This window comes from Sciurus carolinensis, chromosome 8, assembly GCF_902686445.1.
Source record: "Sciurus carolinensis chromosome 8, mSciCar1.2, whole genome shotgun sequence".
Lineage (NCBI taxonomy): Eukaryota > Metazoa > Chordata > Mammalia > Rodentia > Sciuridae > Sciurus > Sciurus carolinensis.
Window position 1 is genome coordinate 26,030,764 of NC_062220.1, and position 19,534 is coordinate 26,050,297.

General features: G+C 40.5%; 1 protein-coding gene across 1 annotated transcript in view; it reads right to left on the bottom strand.

Moving 5' to 3' along the window:
• The window catches only part of Snd1 (staphylococcal nuclease and tudor domain containing 1), a 415,000-nt gene extending 395,574 nt beyond the window's left edge, over positions 1–19,426 (bottom strand). Inside the window, exon 1 of the mRNA XM_047560726.1 lies at positions 19,127–19,426. Coding sequence (XP_047416682.1) covers positions 19,127–19,204 — 78 coding nt within the window. The 5' untranslated portion in view covers positions 19,205–19,426. The remainder of the gene's footprint in view (positions 1–19,126) is intronic.
• Between the last annotated feature and the right edge of the window lie 108 nt (positions 19,427–19,534).

The following is a 19,534-nucleotide window of genomic DNA, read 5'->3' on the forward strand; positions in this document are numbered from 1 at the left end:
CTTAAGGTAAAGGAGACACAGGAGTTATCTGTACCTTTCTTCGAATTGTTCTCAAAGTTTGAAAACATTTCAAAATCAAAAAATATTTTTTAAAAAATAACTTCTTCGGTGTTAAACATACTGCAAGTTGTTTTAGAGCCTTAATGGTAAAACATATCACAAGAACTAGATCTTACTGATGATTCTGTAACTGTCCACCTTCATACCCTTTCCCTCCTTCTTCATACAAACACAACTTAAGACACAGAATGCAAACCACAGCTGTGTTGCATGACCCATATAGTTCACTGTAATCCATTCACTGCTTCATGTTCTTCCAAATGAAAAGTCAGAAACTTTCAAGTCACAGAATTCAGACCTTCTCCAAGTGCACTATTCAAGACTAATGCATACATATATATATATATATATATATATATATATATATATATATTTATTTATTTATAAGTTTCAGGGAGACACCAATTCCTTCCTATGTCAGTTATCAGGTGAGTATTTTTTAAATTATATATAAATTATATTAACATGGTAGAATTAGGTTTTATAGCCAGGCAAGGTAGTACATGCCTGTAATCCCAGTTACCTGGGAGATTGAGGCAGGAGGATCACAAGTTAGAGGTCATCAAGATTTATTTTGAGACCCTGTTTCAAAATGAAAAATAAAAAGGGTTCAATGGTAAAGACCCATGGATTCAACCCTCAGTATCACAAAGGAAAAGGGGTAAAAAAGAATTAGGTTTTATATTTAAAAATCGGAAACCCTTAGCCAGGCATGGTGGTGCATGACTGTAATCCCAGCAACCCAGGAGGCTGAGGCAAAAGGATGGAAAATTCTGGGCCAACCTCAACAACTTAGCAAGGCCCTAAGTAACTCTGTGAGATCCTATCTTAAAATAAAGTAAAAAGGGACTGGGGATGTAGCTTATGGTAGAGTCCCTGAGTTCAATCCCCAGCACCAAAAAAAAAAAAAAAAAAAAAGATACTCTTAATGTCTCCAGTTTTTGAAAAAGTGACTGTTTAGAATTACAGTAATTGAGAAATTATTTTAAGAGGCAAGAACACTATTTAGTGTTTGAGTTTAAGGGAAAATCTGCAATCTTGGCTGCAATCCCTTTATCCCTGAGAGTCACTTTCCTTATAATCGGGAAGGAATCAGATTATCAAGAACAATACCAGAGTCCTCTGCTCTAATCTAGAAACAAAGGAAAAAGATGTTTTGAGAAATACCAAGAGAAATTCTCCAAATTAATTTACACAATAACTGGGTTTTTCTTTTCTTTTCTTTTCTCCTAAGATTTCCTCTCTGCCCATCTCCTATGCCTTTGGCCTTCTCCAAGTTGTAGGTTGTCTAGATCAAAGTGCAAGCGCAGTAGGGAAATATTTTCATGTGGAGGAATCAGGAAGCAACTCTACTGCTAAGCAAGTACAGTTTCAAAGCACCAAAACAGTTAACTTACATCACTGTAGCCAACATGGCCACAGAGGGGAGGGCAGGGAAAACATTTCAGTAGAACCCCATCAACTTTCAACAGAAACAAAATTTAAAAGGCAGATCAGAAAGCCTCTGAAGTAAATTACAGACCAGCAATCACCTGGTAATTTGTTAGAAATGGCAGACCTCGCACTCTATCCAGGCCAACTCAGAATCTGCATCTTAAGATCCTCAGGTGACTAGCATGCACATAAAGTTTAAGAAGTATGCTCAATTAATTCCCTGCCTCTACTACTGTTATGGTTTGAATACAAGGTGTTCCCCAAAAGCTCACATGTGAGACAATGGAAGATGGTTCAGAGGAGAAATGATTGGGTTGTAAAACTCTTAACCCAATCAATGATTTAATCCCCTGATAGGGATTAACTAAGTGGTAATTGAAGAGGTAGGGTGTGGCTGGAGGAGACTGGAATTGGGGCTTTGGGGTATTTATTTTGTATCTGGAGAGCGGAGACTCTCTGCTTCCTGATAATGTGAGCTGTTTCCCTCTGCCACACTCTTCCACCATGATATTTTGCCTCATCTTGAGCCCTGAGGAATGGAGCCGGCCTTCTATGGACTAAGACCTCTGAAACCATGAGCCCTCAAGTAAACCTTTTCTCCTCTACAACTATGCTAGTCAGTTCCTTTTAGTCACAGCAGCAAAAAAGCTAACTAAGACAACTACTCAACTACCTGGCCCAGAAACCTATGTTCTCCAGCAAATTCAACTTAAACTTTGTTTTGGTAAAGAGTCCTCCCCAATCCACAGACCAGGTGAACTTGCCCTACTGTATATATTCTCTGGTATTCTACCCTTGCCCACTATAGAACCCATCACAATATCATGATTTCATATTGTGATGATTTCATATTGTGATGGGTTCTATAGTGGGGAAGGGTAGAGTACCAGAGAATATATACAGTAGGGCATCATGATATAAACCTGTCTATGGCTCCTCTGGGTTGGAAGCTCTGCTAAGGGTAAAGGACCATGTCTCTCTTGTTCACCATGGCAGGCCCAGAACAAGACCAGAAACTAAGTATTTTCTTTTTAATAAGTGATTGGTCCTACTGTGTATCAATTACTCTGGAGGAAGAGGACAAAACAACTAATATAGGGACCTTGTTCTTAAGCAGCTCACAGCTTAGTGGACTTTGTGTAAACTAATATGAGCCAAGCCCCTAAGAACACGTGCTACATTCACAGTTGATTCTCTTATTTCTCTGCCAAATGACAAAGGTAGCCAACTGTTCTCCAAGGCCCTCTGCTCCCACAGCATGAACGGCAGGTCAAGTATGTCTTCAACAATTGTTCCCTCATTTGGATCCTCCATTCTGGGTACAATTACCTTGCCCAACCTTCTCTCTCTGCTCTGACACAACTCTAGCTTTCTTTAGCATCACTTCATTCTCCCCTAGGAAGTTCATGTTATTTCTGGCAACATTCTCTCCAGCTTCTTCCCTCATCGGTTCTCTCATTATGTGATGTCGAATTTCCCTTGTTACCTCCTCCAAGAATGTCTTGCCTAACTCATTTCTAACCACTCAATTGATTACTTCCTGTGAGCTGTCAAGCCTACTTTATTCTCAACAGAGACCACTCAACTCTATATCCCTGGCCAATTTGGAGAATCTCCTAATTAACTGTTCAATATTCAATTGTCTTCCCACTTTCCTCAGTCCCTTCTCACAGCTCCCAAAAGGATACTTGGTGATTGAGCAAATGCTATCATCTCTTCTCAGATTATATTCCCCACAATTCTTATATTCATTCTTGATTAATAGACAAAAATCTCTCAGTAGATTTACTTCCCAAAGCCTATATCAAAAAACCATGGTAACAAAAACTTATCTAAATGCCTACACTGATGGCAGTGAGGTGGTAATATTGCTTCCTTTTACCTTTGAAAATGCAGTTCAGAGAAATGTTAAGTTGTCAGGCAAAGAATACAATGTGATGTGAAGGAAGGTACTCTGAGGAACAGGCACAAGCAAGCTTAGGTCACCACCACACCAGAATAGTCTGACAGGCTCAAAATCCAACCGGCCTCTCCCCTGTAACAGGGAGAGAGCAGCTACTGCCTACCACCTGCTGGCGTGTCTGATTTCTCCTCACAGCACTGTCATCATTGTGTCCTGGGCAAAATGGACCGTACAAAACATCAAATCATCATCAAATGATGAAAAGGAAAGAGGGGACCATTATACAAGACATAGCTAAAGAAAACACACCAGATGTGCCATACTAATGGTGCACACCTGAAATCCCAGAGGCTTGGGGGGCAGGGTCGCTGAGACAGGAGGATCAAGAGTTCAAAGTCGGCCTCAACAACTTGGCAAGACCCTGTCTTTAAAAAAAAAAAAAAAAAAAACTTAAAAAGGGCTGGGGATGTGGCTCAGTGGTTAAGCACCACTGGGTTCAATCCCCAGTACCAAAAAAAAAAAAAAGACCCAAGATCTTAATTATCAAAGAGAAATGAAAAAATGATTGCATTTACAATTCCTCAGGTTTGTTTCTAAAAAGTCATGTGCATTTTTTTTCTTAAAACTCAAGTACAGCAATAGAGATACTAGATTACTGAGCATAATACTCAATATTATTATTCATAGTGAATCATCTCTAAAGAATGTCTAATATTTATTTTGGTTTACAAGCAAGATCAACAATAGAACTTGAGTTAGTAAGTCGACTTCTAAGTTACCCATGAAAAGCATTAATTTTTCCAATTTCTTTTCAAGCATGTTTGGAAACTTTTCCTATTTGAAATGCTGATAGTCAATTTTAGATGTCAAAATACAGTACAAATCACAAATCTACCATAAACATTTCAGAGTCTTTTATTGCTGCATTAACATACCATCCCAGGATTCTTCTTACACTTAAAATACTAGAAAGACTGTAATAAAGGAATAAAAGCTTAAGTCCCTAGTTATCTAACACAGCTGACAATTACAAATAGAATTGTTCATTCCTTTCCCAGTATGATGGGGCTGTCCCAGCCCAGGCCATTCTCCATCATAAGGTGCACATCTGCACACTTCCTTGAGAAGTTAAAACACTGCACACTTCCTCAAGAAGTTAAAGAGAAGGCTCTGTGACCACCATTTGGAACTTGCTTGTGATAATCTGCACTGGGACTACTGCCAGTGCAGATTATCACAAGACTGTGCATCCATTTTTTATCAGAACATCCATGGTATCCTACTTACTCTATGCTGTCACTTAAAGCCCAGCTCTGTGAGTTCCTTTTTTTTTTTTTGGAAGGGGACAATCTCTCCAATGTATAAAAAGTTAATTAAGTTCTTGAACATAAAAAGCACAGAAATTTTAAGCTAATGTTTATGGATGGCTCTAACTCCTGGGACATTATTACTATGTTTAGTATTATGCCATCAACCACTTTCTCAGATAATCTGAGTCCTGGACTTATCTCTTTGCATTGCCTTTCAGCTTCTTAAGAGAGGTACTTTCATTAAGAGCACTGATAAGGGACTCCCTAAGAATCAAGTGGAAACCAAGCAGTCCAAGCTAGCAGTCCCACACTGCTTGGGAGAGAATGAAAAGTTATTCCTCCAGAGCCAGGATGCTGATGACTAATACAAGGGCAGGGCAGCCTTGTGAGCTGGGCCTGTGCCCTGCGGAGAGCCCACAGGAGGTCTCAGGAGATTCTACAGCGCTCACCAGAGAGGAGTTTAACAAGATAACTCAGCTTTTAAGTAATAGAGGCAGCCTCCTGGCCTCTGGGCTGTGAAAGGGCTCACCTGCCAAGAGCAATAACACAGGTAATTACTGCACACAGAATAATAGATCTCAGCGGGATTCCAGGACCCAGGTACTAGCTTCCCTCCTACCTTACATTACACACAGGGAGGAATATAATGCACTACTTTTCTCATTAAGACCTGGGACAGTCTCCTAATGGGTAAGCAGATAAATTTCACTTGGCACAATGATTCAGTTTTGGGTTGTTGCCAAAAATAAAAACGTTCCTGGTATTAAGCAGTATAAGACAATGAATGTCCCCTCTCCTGGAACACAATTCATAAGGTTGAAAGTTCACTAACATCACATTAGTGTATTCCAGAGACTGGAAACAAAAACTCTGAAGTTCATTTCTTTTTCCATTCTCTATTACAGATTTCCAGCCACCCTCAGTCTTTAGGCAAGTCGCCTAAAGTTGCACCTTACAACTGAATCCAGGTGCCTTGTCCAGTATTCTGACCAGTACTTCACCATTCACCTGTCTTTTTTCTAATCCATTTTATTCCTTTGTCTCTGTCAAGACACCTGTCACTTGCGCCATCTTCCCAGAAATCTTTCTTTTTTTTGTAAAACAAACTGATCTAAAAATATCACATCTGATTTTTCCAACCCACCCACTCTCTAAAAAACCATCAGTATTTAAATTCACAAGTTCCTCTTTCCATATAAAACAAAACTACTTGCCTCTAATTATCAGTCCAAAGCTTCACCCAGAATCAAACACTGAGTCTGAAGCCCCAAGCCTAGAGGACTTGCCCCTCACCCCTAAGACTCTTAGACATGAGACCCTCCTCTTAGGCCATGCCCAGGAGACTTAAGACTGGTTGCTGGGAGCTATGCCACCTTACACTCTTTCTTCCCTATCTGACTGTTGTCATAGATTTTATCACTCACTTTTGCCAGTGCAACAGACTACTACTGATAATTATGCCAGAACAACAGGTGTGAAACCCACAGTCCTAGGCAGACTGGGAAGGAAACCATCACCCTCTCTTTACAATGGTGCTAAGTCCAGGTGATGTTCTTCCTTGCACAGAATAAACTCCTGCTGATTCAACAAACTGCTCTTCCCTGGGAGAAAGGGCAGCTTGGGGAATTACCTAGTTCCTACTTAGGGCAAAGAAAATAGTACATATTTTACATTGTAGTGAAAATCCTTTTCTAAATATGTCAATTTCAATATTGATAAGTATTTTTCTTGGGAGGAGGAGTATGGGACAAAGAGCCAGAGAAGAAACCTTTTGTCTTTTGTATTTTAGCCTATCCAGTCACATCTGTGACAGAGTAAAAACTAGTATCACGCACACAACTACACTTTTCTACATAGTACCTAAATTTGCTTAAGTTTTCCAAAAAACAATTCACTGGATAATGAGTCTGATTTCAAAAGATTTATACACTTGCCAGTTTCCACTATGCTGGGGGAATTCCCACACTTAAAAGTTATAGACCAGTGAAGTTTCCCCCCTCATACCCTCATCCCTATCCCTGACCCCCAAAAACCCTTAGGGATGGACACATTATCTACTGTTTATAACTAAAGCCATTTCTTCAAACTGAATAACTCAAACATCACAAGAATTTTCTGTGTCCTTATCCCTCTTATTCTGAACAAGTCAGTTCCACTTTCCCCCCATCTGTCATGGGGACTGTGTGAAACCACAAGATGACTAGTATCAGCTAATAGTTACCAAACACAAAGTGCCAGACACAATACTGGGCACTACATGCATTGTCCCATCAAATTTGCAATGACCCCATAAAATGAACCCTACAGTCCATTTTATAGGCAAGGCTGGTAAAATTACTTACCCAAGCTTACACAGTCATTAGTGAAGCTAATGGTTTAAACCACAGCTGGAGGAATATAAGTTCAGTTCTGCTGCAAGACACAAAATTTTTCTGTTTCTTAAGTGTGGACTGGTTTAAAAAAGAAAGTAAAGACTGAGGTGGTATATGAACTCTGTATGTACCAACATTTAATAATATTTGCACAAACTTAAGAACCATTGCCTTTCCATTTTCTTTCAAGGACGCCTATTAAATCAATATAAAAATTTCAGTATGGTGCTAGGAAACTATTCACAGGTCTCTACCACCCGCTAAACTTCCTTGTTAGAGGATGCAGACCTCAGCTCAGAGCCCTCTGCAAAACAGCATCTAGCTAAAATTTAGTAATGTTTTGTTTTCAGTGTGAGGTTCTTTTTCTAAAATACTTTCTAATAATGGCAAGTAACACTGGTGGTAAAGACTCCTTTGACCAAAACTTTAACGAGTCCTCACCTTGATGAGGCCTGACCGTGAGCTTTCCTCTTTGTCCTTGTAAAATGTAATCAGAAAATTCTGCTAAATCAGTTTACCAAAAATCCCTCAGCTTTAATGTTATCCCCTAGCCACCTGCAGCAACCATCAAGTCAGAAACCCTTCATCCTCAATGCTTCATCTAAGTAATTCTCCATCTGATCCTTCCCTCCCTGCTCCTTGGTTATAAATCCCCACTTGTCCACACTTAGAGTCACAGTTGAGTCCAATCTCTGTCTTCCCCTACTGCAAGACATTGATTGGCCTCCCTTTAATAAAAGTCAGCCTTACCATCTTTAACAAGCGCCATAAAGAACTTTTTTCCTTAACACTGACTTTATATTCTCACCATTGAAATTAAAGTTGCCTTTTTTTTGTTTGTTTGGTACTGGGGATTGAACTCAGAGGCACTTTACCAATGAGCTACATCCCCAGCCCCGTTATATTTTTTTTAATTTGAGACAGGGTCTCACTCAGTTGCTTAGGGCCTTGCTAAATTGCTGAGGCTGGCCTCCAACTTGTGATTCTCTTCCCTCAGCCTCCCAAGTAACTGAGATTACAGGCATGTGCCACTGCACCAGGTAACCTTTTAAAATCAAATTTTAAAAAAGGTTGTGAAAAATATTTCTAAATATTTAATAAAAATAGTCTGATATGCCAGAACCACAGCAGGTATATACACACATCTGAAGCCTGAGAAATTTTATAGAAAACAACACTAAAACCAGGATGAACACTTCACAATTCTGAATTCTTTAGAACAGATTCCCTGCCTAAAACTGACAGCATTCCCATGCCATCATGTTCTCTATCACCTACCACCCTAAATAGGAAAAACAATTGTTTTTCTTCTGCACTAACACCAACACTTCTGACACCAAATGTATAGGGATTTCCTACACCAAGCAATTCTCCGGTTCTCTATAAACACCCCTGGGTGTTCTACAATTCAGTTCTGACACCATCTACTTGGAGTTTGCATCCAAACCCACCTGTTAAAGGCACAGTTAAGTCTGGCTTCAGTTCAGATGACCACTTGCTTACCAGTCTTTCTTATGACTGACCTGCTATAAACTGGGATTCTCACCACCCTCTTCTCAGGTTATCTGCTTAAACAGCTCGCAAAATTATGGAAAACAATTTACTCACTAAATTACTGGGTTTTTAAAAAAGGATACAACTCAGGAACAGCCAAATGGACAAAATAGAGTAAAATATGGGGGAAGGGGTACAGACTTCCATGTCCTCCCTGGACCACTCTCCCAACACCTCCAAGTGTTCACCAGCCCAGAAACTCTTCAAATCCCTAAACATCACTTTAGTGGGTGGGCAGGTGGGGTCATCCACTACAGAAGCAAAGTTGATTAAACCACTGGCCACTGGTGATTGAGTTTTGACTCTAGATCCTCTTTACAGTCCTCCTTTCCTTCCACTAGGCTGAGAGGGTAGGGCTGAAAACTCAAATATCCTGACAACCAGACCTCCTCCACCCTTGGTGTTTACAAAGTCCCTCATGAATGTAAACTCAGGGGTGGTTGCAAGTGTTGTTATAACTATCAAAAGATGCTTCTTTTATCTTTTTTTTAAAAACTATAATGGGAATTGAACCCAGGGTCCTGCAAGCACTTTACCTGGGCTATATCCCAGCCAGTTTTTACCTTTCTCACTCTCATCACTTTAGAAATTCCAAGGGTTTCAGGGGCTCAGTGCTAGGAAGACAAAATATTTCCTACATCACCATGTCACACCCCTCCATTATCTTATTCAAGTGGGGAAAAAAAGAGGAAGAAATAAGTGCCTGACAACAGGAAAAAGTCAAACCTCTCATGCGATTTTGCCTCTCATCTCCTTGTCATCTGTACTTTAGGTAGTCACAATTTCCTTTGTCACAGAGAAAGAAGGGCAAGACCATTTGGGTCAGCTATTTGCTTCACTGTGACCAAAATACCCAACGAGAACAACTTAGAGGAGGGAAAGTTTAACTGGGGCTCAGAGTCAGAGGTCTCAGTCCACAGACTGCTGACTCCATTGCTCTGGGTCTAAGCTGAGGTGGCATAGAAGCTGCTCAGCTCATAGTGAGGGTCAGAAAGCAGAGCAGGATAAAGGGAAGCAGGGAAGAACAACCCCTTCCAAGGGATGCCCCACTTCCTCCAGCCAGGCCTCACCTGCCTATAGTTACCACCCCAATCCATTTTAAAGTAGGATCTCACAATCCAATCACTTCACCTCTGAGCATCCCTGTATTAACTGGACCTTTGCGGGGGCACCTCACATCTAAACCGTAACAGCCCCAAAGGGCCCATCTGAAGCCGGGTACAATGGTGTATACATGTTATCCCAGTTACTCTGGAGGCTGAGGCAGGATGATCAAATTTAAGGCCAGCCTGGGTAACTTGTAAGATCCTGTTTCAAAATAAAATTTCGGTGAGATGTAGCACAGAGGTAGAGCACTTGCCTAGCACTGGAGAGGTCATGGGTTTAATCCTTACTATGGGAATGGAGGTTGGGGCATTTTTCCATATAGGCATTTTTCCATATGGACCTTAAACAACTGGGGTCTTCAAGCAACTAAGAAGTAGTAGTTACTAGGTCCCACATGCTGGCCCTGCACTACCTAGAAGAGACAATGTGGCTTTTAAGAATTGGGAAAATAAAACTACCACAACATAAAAAATAAATTAATTGGTAATGCAATGTTAAGTTATAGTTTACCCTAAATTTTATCTACGATGACACTATAAAAAATAAACAGATAAAGTATAACACCCCAAGCAAAAACAGAGTGATTATTTTAAAAAAAGGAAAAAAAAAAGTACCCATGACTGTATCTTTAGGAATCTATCTTAAAGAAATGCTAGCACAAGAGAACAAAGATGTATAAAATAAAGTTCCATGAAGTGGTGTCTAGCATAGTCAAAAGCTAATAACAACACACATCAATAGCAACAGTTGATTATAAGACATCCAAACTACAGAATACCACTTAGTCATTAAAAAAAAGTTGCTAGAAAGAGAATATGGTCCCATTTCAATTTCTTAAAAAAGAGAATGAGTGTCTGCATGAAAAATTTTGGAAGTAAACATACTGTCAACATTTGCTTAGGAAAATGAGAATGAAAGGTAGAAAAATGACTTATCAACTTGGTGGGCTGGGGAGATAGCTCAGTCGGTAGAGTGCTTGCCTTGTAAGCACAAGGCCCTGGGTTCGATCCCCAGCTCACCGCAAAAAAAAAAAAAAAAAAAAAAAAAAAAAAAAAAAAAAAAACTTGGTAAGACTTTCTCAAAATAAAAATAAAAGGGCTAGGAATGTTGCTTGGTGGTAAAGCACCCCTGAGTTCAAGCCCTAGCACTACAAAATAGAAAATAAATAAAAACAACTGAGGGGTAAAGAGGGCAAAGGGAGGAAGATTTTTTATTTAAACTTAAAATATTTCTATACAGTTTTAAGATCAAGTCCAGAATTTGAATATAAAAATAATTTAATTATTAAGTTATTAATACTGAATGACATCCACCAGAACATTCTGGAGGAATTCCAGGATGAAATGGAAAACTGGTGGACAAAATGAGGCATGGTCACCAAGGAAACTGCAAATGTGACCCCTAATAAGAAGGACTTCATAAATCTTATAAGAAAATTTTATTCTGTTAGATAAGCTTGTAAATAAAAAGTAAAGCATAAATTACCAAGTAGAATTTCTGGGTTTTACTACTATTATTAAGAATGAGGCTTATAAATAAAAAAACAGGCTCTAAATATACAGTTTAGGCAAAAGGTCCAAGTGTCAGACTCTAGGATTCCAAGAACAGAAAGGAGCTTAGAATCTTCATATTTACAAATGACACTAAAGGCTTCCATAGCAATATTCTGCCAGGTTATTGGTGCCAAATTATAGGAAGATCTTGGGAATCTATGCAAATACAAGGAAAAGTGGCAGATGAGTGTTAAAACAAGCGTATGGCCTAAATCAGGCACATAAAACAACTTCTCAGCTGTCAGTTATGACCCAGGAATAGGATCTCACAGTCACTGTAAATGGACCCTGAGGACACCAGTCCAACATCAAGCTACAGACTAAAAGCAATGCAAAGTGTCCTGGGAACCATCAAGACAAAAGCCGAAAAGAGAGAGGGAAACCACAGAATTCTCCCCTGAAAATTCTCGAGCACTAACCCACAAACACACATTTCATTTATCATTAGTGTTGTGCCCCTTCAACTACATACAGTAAAGGAGTTAAATAAGATCAGCAGGTCTCAAATACCAGTCCCAGATCAATCCCAACTGACTCTTCCAATCACCCAGGAGAGGCTTTTCTAAAAATACAGATTCTCAGGCCACTCCAGAGACTCTAAAACAGTGCCTCTGAAAGACCTTCCAGGTAGTCCTGATGCAATGCCTATCTAGGAAATCACTGGGATTTTTTTACTGGCTCCATATATACTTTCAGAAAGGATTTAAGATGATTTACTATGAAAAATAAACTCAAAAGGGAAGAAACCATGTGAAAGTACACAGAACTGATTAAGATGGGCTGAGATGAAGCTCAGTGCTAGAATGCTTGCCTACCATGCCCAAGGCCCTGGGTTCTATCCTCAGCACTGGGGAAAAAAAAAATCTCCCCATGAGCTAAATAGATATTCTCTAAGTTCCCTCCTCAACCTCACCTTCTCAAGTCAAAGCCTGCTGTGCCAGGAACGTCAAGGTGTTCTGAAGTGGAGGTGAGATGGGTGGATAAAATCCCCTGGGCACCATGTTCCTCTGGATCACAAGCAATCACTCCCACAAGTTTATTCTGATTACTGAAAAGAAGCCAGAATCTCCCTTACTTCCATTCACCCCCCCAACCCTCCAACCAATCCTTTAGTCTAATTCCTATTCTAGCTCTCAAGTCTCCACACAAGAAAACCACATTTCAACTAATCTGCTTTCTCAGGGGAAAAAAAAAGGCAATAGGAACAGAGACCATGCTTTATGCAAGATAAGTAGCAATTCAGAGTCAAGCCTACCATAAGGTATGAGCTTTCTGAGCTTTGTTTCAGCATGTCTAAAAGAAATGTAATACGGGGTTTTTTATATAATCACAGCTTTACGGGACTTAAAGATGCTTAGAGTCACCTCATTTTAGAGAAAAGTTGAGTTCAAAGTGAAACACCTTATCCAACACATCACCCAGATGGAGAACAGCAAGCAGTACCCAGCTCAGAGCTTATGTCCCCTGACTCCTGGGCCAATGATTTCTCCTCTCTGACATGCTACTTCCCAAGAACAACAGTAATACATCAGATGTATTAACTTTAAGCACAGGTTCCAGAAATCTCTTTAATTCTTCCTATTATATGTGAGGTTGATATTACAGGATCATGCCAAGCAAATCACTTCCTAGAGAGAGAGAGAGAGAGAGACACACACACACAAATTAAAATTTGTTGAGGCACAGAGAGAAGACAGTCATTCATCATAAGCATATATAAATGGAGAAAAAGTGCCAATCACAGTTATATTTATATCACAAACCTCACATATCTCACAAATGTCATCTGAAAATGACATGGAAATTTTCATTAGTTTTATTTTTTCCTGTAAGTTGCTTAACTTCCTAACTTAAAAAAAAAAAAGCCAACTTAAACTACTGTTCATTTTTCTTAAACATTAGAGATAAGTGAGAAAAACATAACATTAATTTATCATATTGAGTCTCACTGAGAGTGAGTGAAATCCCACGACACTCCATCTGCATCAAATGCTCACAACCTGCGATTCCGCATCAGTTTCTGCTGTAAAAACAAAAAGCATATGTCAGTCTCCCAAGAGAGGAAGTTGCAAAAACTGGGTGTGTATCCATCACCAGGATTAAAAGAAAACACTCCATAAGCACAGTGAAAGTGAAGTCCCTTTGTTTTGTTCCCTCCTTCTGGCAAGGCACAGAATGTCCTATGATATTTAACTATGCTCTTCTTGAAGATGAAATATATTCAAAGACTAGACCCCACAGGCTTCAGTACAACCCCACTAGAATCACACCTGCCAGGCAGATAGCTAGCCATGCCAAGAAGTAAGGACGAAACAAGCTGTAGAGCCTCCTTAGCTAAATTTGAAAACCTGGTCATTTATCTCCTTTGAACTTACAACTGAAAACTAAAATTCTCACTCACTGCCCAATTCACCCTCCAAGTAAACAGGCATAGTCTTCATCTGCCCACTTATTACCAGCATGGGTTACTGGCCTCAAAAGACAAACCCCATGCTAATGAGCCATGCTGTGCATGAGCTGGTTCCCTCATGACCACTGATTTGAGCTCTGAATAATGCTACTTTGCTTTTCACTAGCCCTGACAATAAGGGTATCTCAAAGTTTGCTAGGCTGAAAAGTACTAGCAAAAAATAATAGAGCAACATTAAATTCCATGTACTAACAAAATGCTAATTGAAGTATAAACACAAACAAGACACTATTAACTCTTACTTGAGCCTGCTCCTGGCATTTACATTTTCATCCACATTCCCTTCATTGGACGATAGTGACTTGGGAAGACACAGGACTAACAAGAAGTCAGAAAACCATGTTTGGGCCAATAAGAAACAAACATGGCTAATAACAAGTTTTGGTTCGTTTCTTTCTTACCCATCTCCCATTCTTTACATTTATTCAATAGACTGACTGTAAGCTACGGATCTCACCAGGAGATCAGAACAATGACCACCTCTGCTGCCTTTTTCCCTTTTATCATATTTAAACCTGTGTGTTAAATAAGAAGTCAGTTTAAACCTGTACCATTTGTGGGATACTGAACCTGAAGAAATTAAAGAGCTACTATAAAAATACTAAAGAACAATCATCAATGGAAACCCCAGGGGCTTGGCACTTGCTGTTTCCTCTGCCAGAAACATACTTCCCTTTTGGCTGGTGTGCTCTTTGATGTCCATCAGGTCTCTGTGCAAATGCCATCTTCTGAGAGACTTCTTTCCTAAACACACTATCTAAAGGAACCACCTCCTCCCTTATTTGCAACCACTCTGTCCCAGTCCCCAATGTAAAATTACTATCTTACACTCATTGCCATGCTTTCTTCTCATTTAAATCTTTACTGTCAGACCCCTCCACAAGGCACAAGGAAACAAATCTGATCTACTTTTCTACTTGCTTCTCCAATGCCCAGAGAGATCTTGACAGGCAGCAGATGATCAGTAAATATTTGGTTCAGCAAAGAAAGGAAATGTGATTGCTTATCATTGTATTCCACTAGTTACTACATGGCACCATTACTTTTAACATAACTGGAGCCAGAGAGATGCTTCCTTTCCACAGAAAATGACAGAAAACCTTTTAAATACAGAAATAACAGAATATTCCTTTACTTACAATCCTGATTGAAAGTAATCACACTTACATGTTAGGAAATGGGCAATTTTAAGTCTATAGGGAAAAGCTTTTCATCCTATTCTACTTCTTTGTAAATGGCTCTTCTAAAATATTATGTTACTCAGCTACCTGATCTGAGTGGTAGAATAAGGGTATTTGAAGTAACAGGAAATGTTTTTTGCTTTTTCCCTCCTGCATATTCTAAGTTCTCAACAGACTACTCTGTCCCCACTCAACACATACTTCTTAGTTCAGAAACCTAAAAAACATTGAGTTATAATAAACTAAATTATAGGAAGCATTTCTTACAGGTTGTTTGCTGAAGAAATTTCCACTAGGCTACTCAGCAGGAAGTCTACATTTTGCTTTACAATTTGGCAGCCCAAGTCCTATGGAAGGAAGAAGAAAATTATGGCCATCGCCTCCTTTAACTGTCCCTTTGTCTTCGTCATCCAGTGGGAATCATGGTTTAGTATACAACCATGAACTGGCAGAGGGATTCCTTTTCCCTTTTAAGGCAATTAAAGGGGAGGGGTTAAGTGTGAGGTAAAATAAGAACTGAAACTTGGCCTTGCCCTCCCTTTGACCTTCCACACCATAAGCAGAATAAGATATTCCATTTCCATGGCTGCTTCTGATAAGCACAGAAGACCCAAGAACTGTCACCCATTCGTTTTACAGTTTCAAAATCACTCAAGTACTACTACTTGAAGAAACATGCCAATTAGAAGGGAAAGAGTAGAAAGATACAGAAAAGTATGCTCACTTCAAAAGAAAAAGTAAACCAGGTCATTAAAATCAGACAAAACAACCTTCTCAAAGTAGCGCTAAATAGGTGACTGAGTGTTACACTAAGTACCCCAAGACTTCTTTCAATCTCATCTATATAACAACTACTGACAATATTCTGTTGCAGCTAAAGAATATCTATCAAATTATCCAAATAAACCCAGAATTGGAATCTTTCAGTGTTTTGAGAAAATAAGATCTGACTTGACAAAGACATTTACTTATCCAAGTTATGTTTCCACCCACACACTTGCTAGTTTCATCCCAATTCACAAAACATAAATCCATCTTCAGTCTTTCCATTATCCTCACTGACTTTCTCAGTAACAAAACATCTCCAAAATGCTTGTGCCAACTTACTACTCACTTCCTCTTTAAACACATTCCAGAACTAATTCAGTCCCTTCACCCCCACTCTCTATAGCAGACACAGTCGCCACGGTCACCATCATTTTTAAAAATAACCAGTGAAAGATTTTTTCAACTTGGTTCCCAAATCCATTTTTCAACCTTAAAAAAGTAGCTCAGGACTCACTGGGATGACAAGACACAGATCAGGAGAAACTTGCACCTTTCACAGCCCTACAACACTTTCTTTTACCAAAAAAGAGGAAGGACTACTCCTCTTCACGGCAGCAAACCTCAACCCTAGACCATTTTACACCCTCAGTTCAGTCTAAGTCCATAGAAATCCAAGGGCTCATACAGAAATGCACACATCTCATTAATCAGTGTTCCAAATTCTGCCCTCTCCCAAAGCAGAGTCTCCTGTTTTCCTATTCATCCCACTATTTCCTTCTCACTTCTCTGTCACTGAACTCCATCTTCTCTGCAGAGTTCTTACAAAGCAGTTACTAGTACCACTGGAAACAATTACTCTCCCAGAAAATACAACTTTGCTTAGCAGAAGAGCTTCACACAGAGCAATTTGCCAGTGGTCAATTTTTCATTCCAGACAAGGCTTCTAAGCCTGGCACAAATCTGCCTGTAGCTCCCACCCCTAATCATTGCCTGTAGCTCACCCACCCAACCCTGTGGTGTGGTCAGAGTGTGCAGTACAATCTATGCATGATACAAATTGCTCAAATCACTGAATTTTAGCCAGGCATGGTGGTGCACGCCTATAATCCCAGCAGCTCGGGAGGCTGAGGCAGGAGGATCACAAGTTCAAAGCCAGACTCAGCAATTCACTGAGGCCCTAAGCAACTTAAGAAAAAACCCTGTCTCAAATAAAAAATAAAATGGCTGGGGATGTGGCTCAGTGTTAAGCACCCCTGGGTTCAATCCCTGGTACCAAAAAAAAAAAAAAAAAAAAAAGGGAAAAAGAAAAACCCCACAAATCACTGAATTTTAAAATGCCACCTTCCAGACTCAAACATGTTCTATACAACACTCCTATGCACACACAAGACCATAAGCACCAAATGTAGTCACTTACCACAATGGCAGCTCCCAGACAAGACAAGGAATAACATCTAATCTTTCCTTAACTCAATTACAGTCAGATTCACTTTCCTGCAATTTGTGGCCATGCATCACTGGCCCCACCCTCCATATTATAAAATAGTACCCTGGAGTACTGGAGTCAAAGGCCTCACAGTATGATGTTTTTGACAGCTTGTACTCTGGCAGACAGGCCTGGATTCAGATTCAAGGCTCAGCTCTGCCTCTTAGTACCAATAAGAAAGTGCCTGTCCTTGGATGGACTATTCTTTCTAAACCCCATTAGACATCTATAAAACATAGCCAACAAACACTATCAATTTGCTAGGTATTTTAAATGAGATAATACGTGCAAAACATCTAGCATAACAGATGACAAGTGACTACTGATATTCAGTATTTGTAAACAGGTAAGGTCACCTCATAGAATCCAGATGCCCTGGAAGCCTCCAGCACTGGTGGAAGCAAAAAAATGTGCAGCCTCAATCCACTCCCATCACACAAAAGAGGGGACCTTTAAGAAAAATTTGGGCATTAACAAGGAGAGAACTCAGAAATCCACTCTAGGTTGACAATTCCAACACCAGACAGTCAAGGGATGCTTGTTCCTATGATGAAGAGAAAATCAGTATAAGTGAAAAAGTTAATGAAACAGGAGTTACTTTAAGAAAACCTGTCATGGGTCAGGTCAATATTTCAAAGAGAATATGCAGACCTTAAAAATTCTCTTCTCATTCAATTTCTGATAAATTCTGACTATAATGCATAAAGAGAAAAGGTAATATTGAATATTCCAAGACTCTCAGCTGGCAACAGATATTACCTAAGAAATGAATACATGAAAATTAGCGTGGGTAGGGGGATCTCGAAATCAAATTTATACACACACACAAGCTGTAGAACATTTTAATTCTTTGAAAGACAAAGGGAAAATAGATATTTTAAAACTTACTACAACAGCAGAAACTGTGGAACCTGGGAGAAAGTATCATAAAGGATCTTTGCCATTCCTGGTGAAAAAGTCAAGAACTGCAGTATAAAATGAAATCTAAAGGTTTACAGTCATTGCAACCAGACAACGTGATAATCACCAAGAAATGTCAGGTTCCAAAATTTGGAAGGGCTAAGAAGAGGGCAACTGAGGGAAGCAAAAAAGCAGATCTACATTGCAAAATTACCATGGAACTAGAGGTGAATCTTGCAAGGTTAAATCAAAATTCAACAATGTAAAAAGCAAAGGCATACAAAATCAGGCAGAATCTAGTGTTAGGAGCCTGGACTCGGAATCAGAACACTTGGGGTTTTTTTTTTCCTTGCTCCAACCCTTGCCATGTGCCCTTAGGCAAGTCCCTTGCCCTCTTTAAATTTGTCTCGTATCCTTAAGGGATGGGGAAATGATAATGATCATTAAGATTCCAGCTGCACTAAAAAATTTAAGAGTCAAAGGGCACAACGATCTGGAGCTCCCTGGCCTACACACCAGACACAAGATACGGAGGGGAAAAGAGGAGCACAGTGAGAAAACTTGGAGTAAGTAACTGAGTGTCGGTGGAAACAGAAAAGCTTCATGATGGTCAAGTACACCTAGAGTTCCAGGAAAGAGAGGATGTCAGGATCTTGGAAAACTACAAACTGCTCAGCATATGTCAAAATGAACCGAAAGAGGGGGATGGGAGGCCAAATATCAACGAACTATCTCCGCTAATAAATCAGTAAACGATCTGTCCTGGTCGACCGCCAGGAGATCCGAAAGCTGCGACCACTAAAATCGCTGTGACCCCTGATGTCTGGATATCCGAAAAGCAAAGACCAGGGGAGCTCATGTCGGGTTCTGTCTAGTGAGGCGATTCGGAGGATGGGCGGAAAGTGAGAAAGGGGACAGAGGAAAGGGGATCTGGAGACCATGCAGGCTGGCAGGAGGGGAAGAGGAGTCAATGTCTGACTCCCGCTCGAAGGCGGCAGAGGGGTCCGGGTCTGGGGCCCCGCTCTCACCATCTTAACGATGCCCCGCTGCACGGTGGGGACCGCTGGTCCCCCGGAGGAGCCGCCGCTCTGTGCGGAGGAGGCCATGTGTGGAGCTGGAAAAGCAAGCGAGTGGAGCTGCCGGTCGGATTGGAGATGTCAGTGTGGGTGTCGGCTTTGGTAAGAGGTCGCCGAAACGAGAGGCGGGCGAGCGACCAGCTGCGAGCGACGAACTAGACCGACACGCTGGGCGCTCACTGGAGCAGCAGCGGGACTAGAAGCAAAAGAGGAGACGCGATCTCCGCCGCCGCCACACGTTCTACTCGCCGCGCAAGCGTGCCAGAGCGCCACCGCCCTCTGGCCAATTAACAGCCTAAGCCCGCCGGACCTCAAGCCAATAGGCACCCTGCTCGCGGAGCCCCGCCCCTTGGTCCCAAA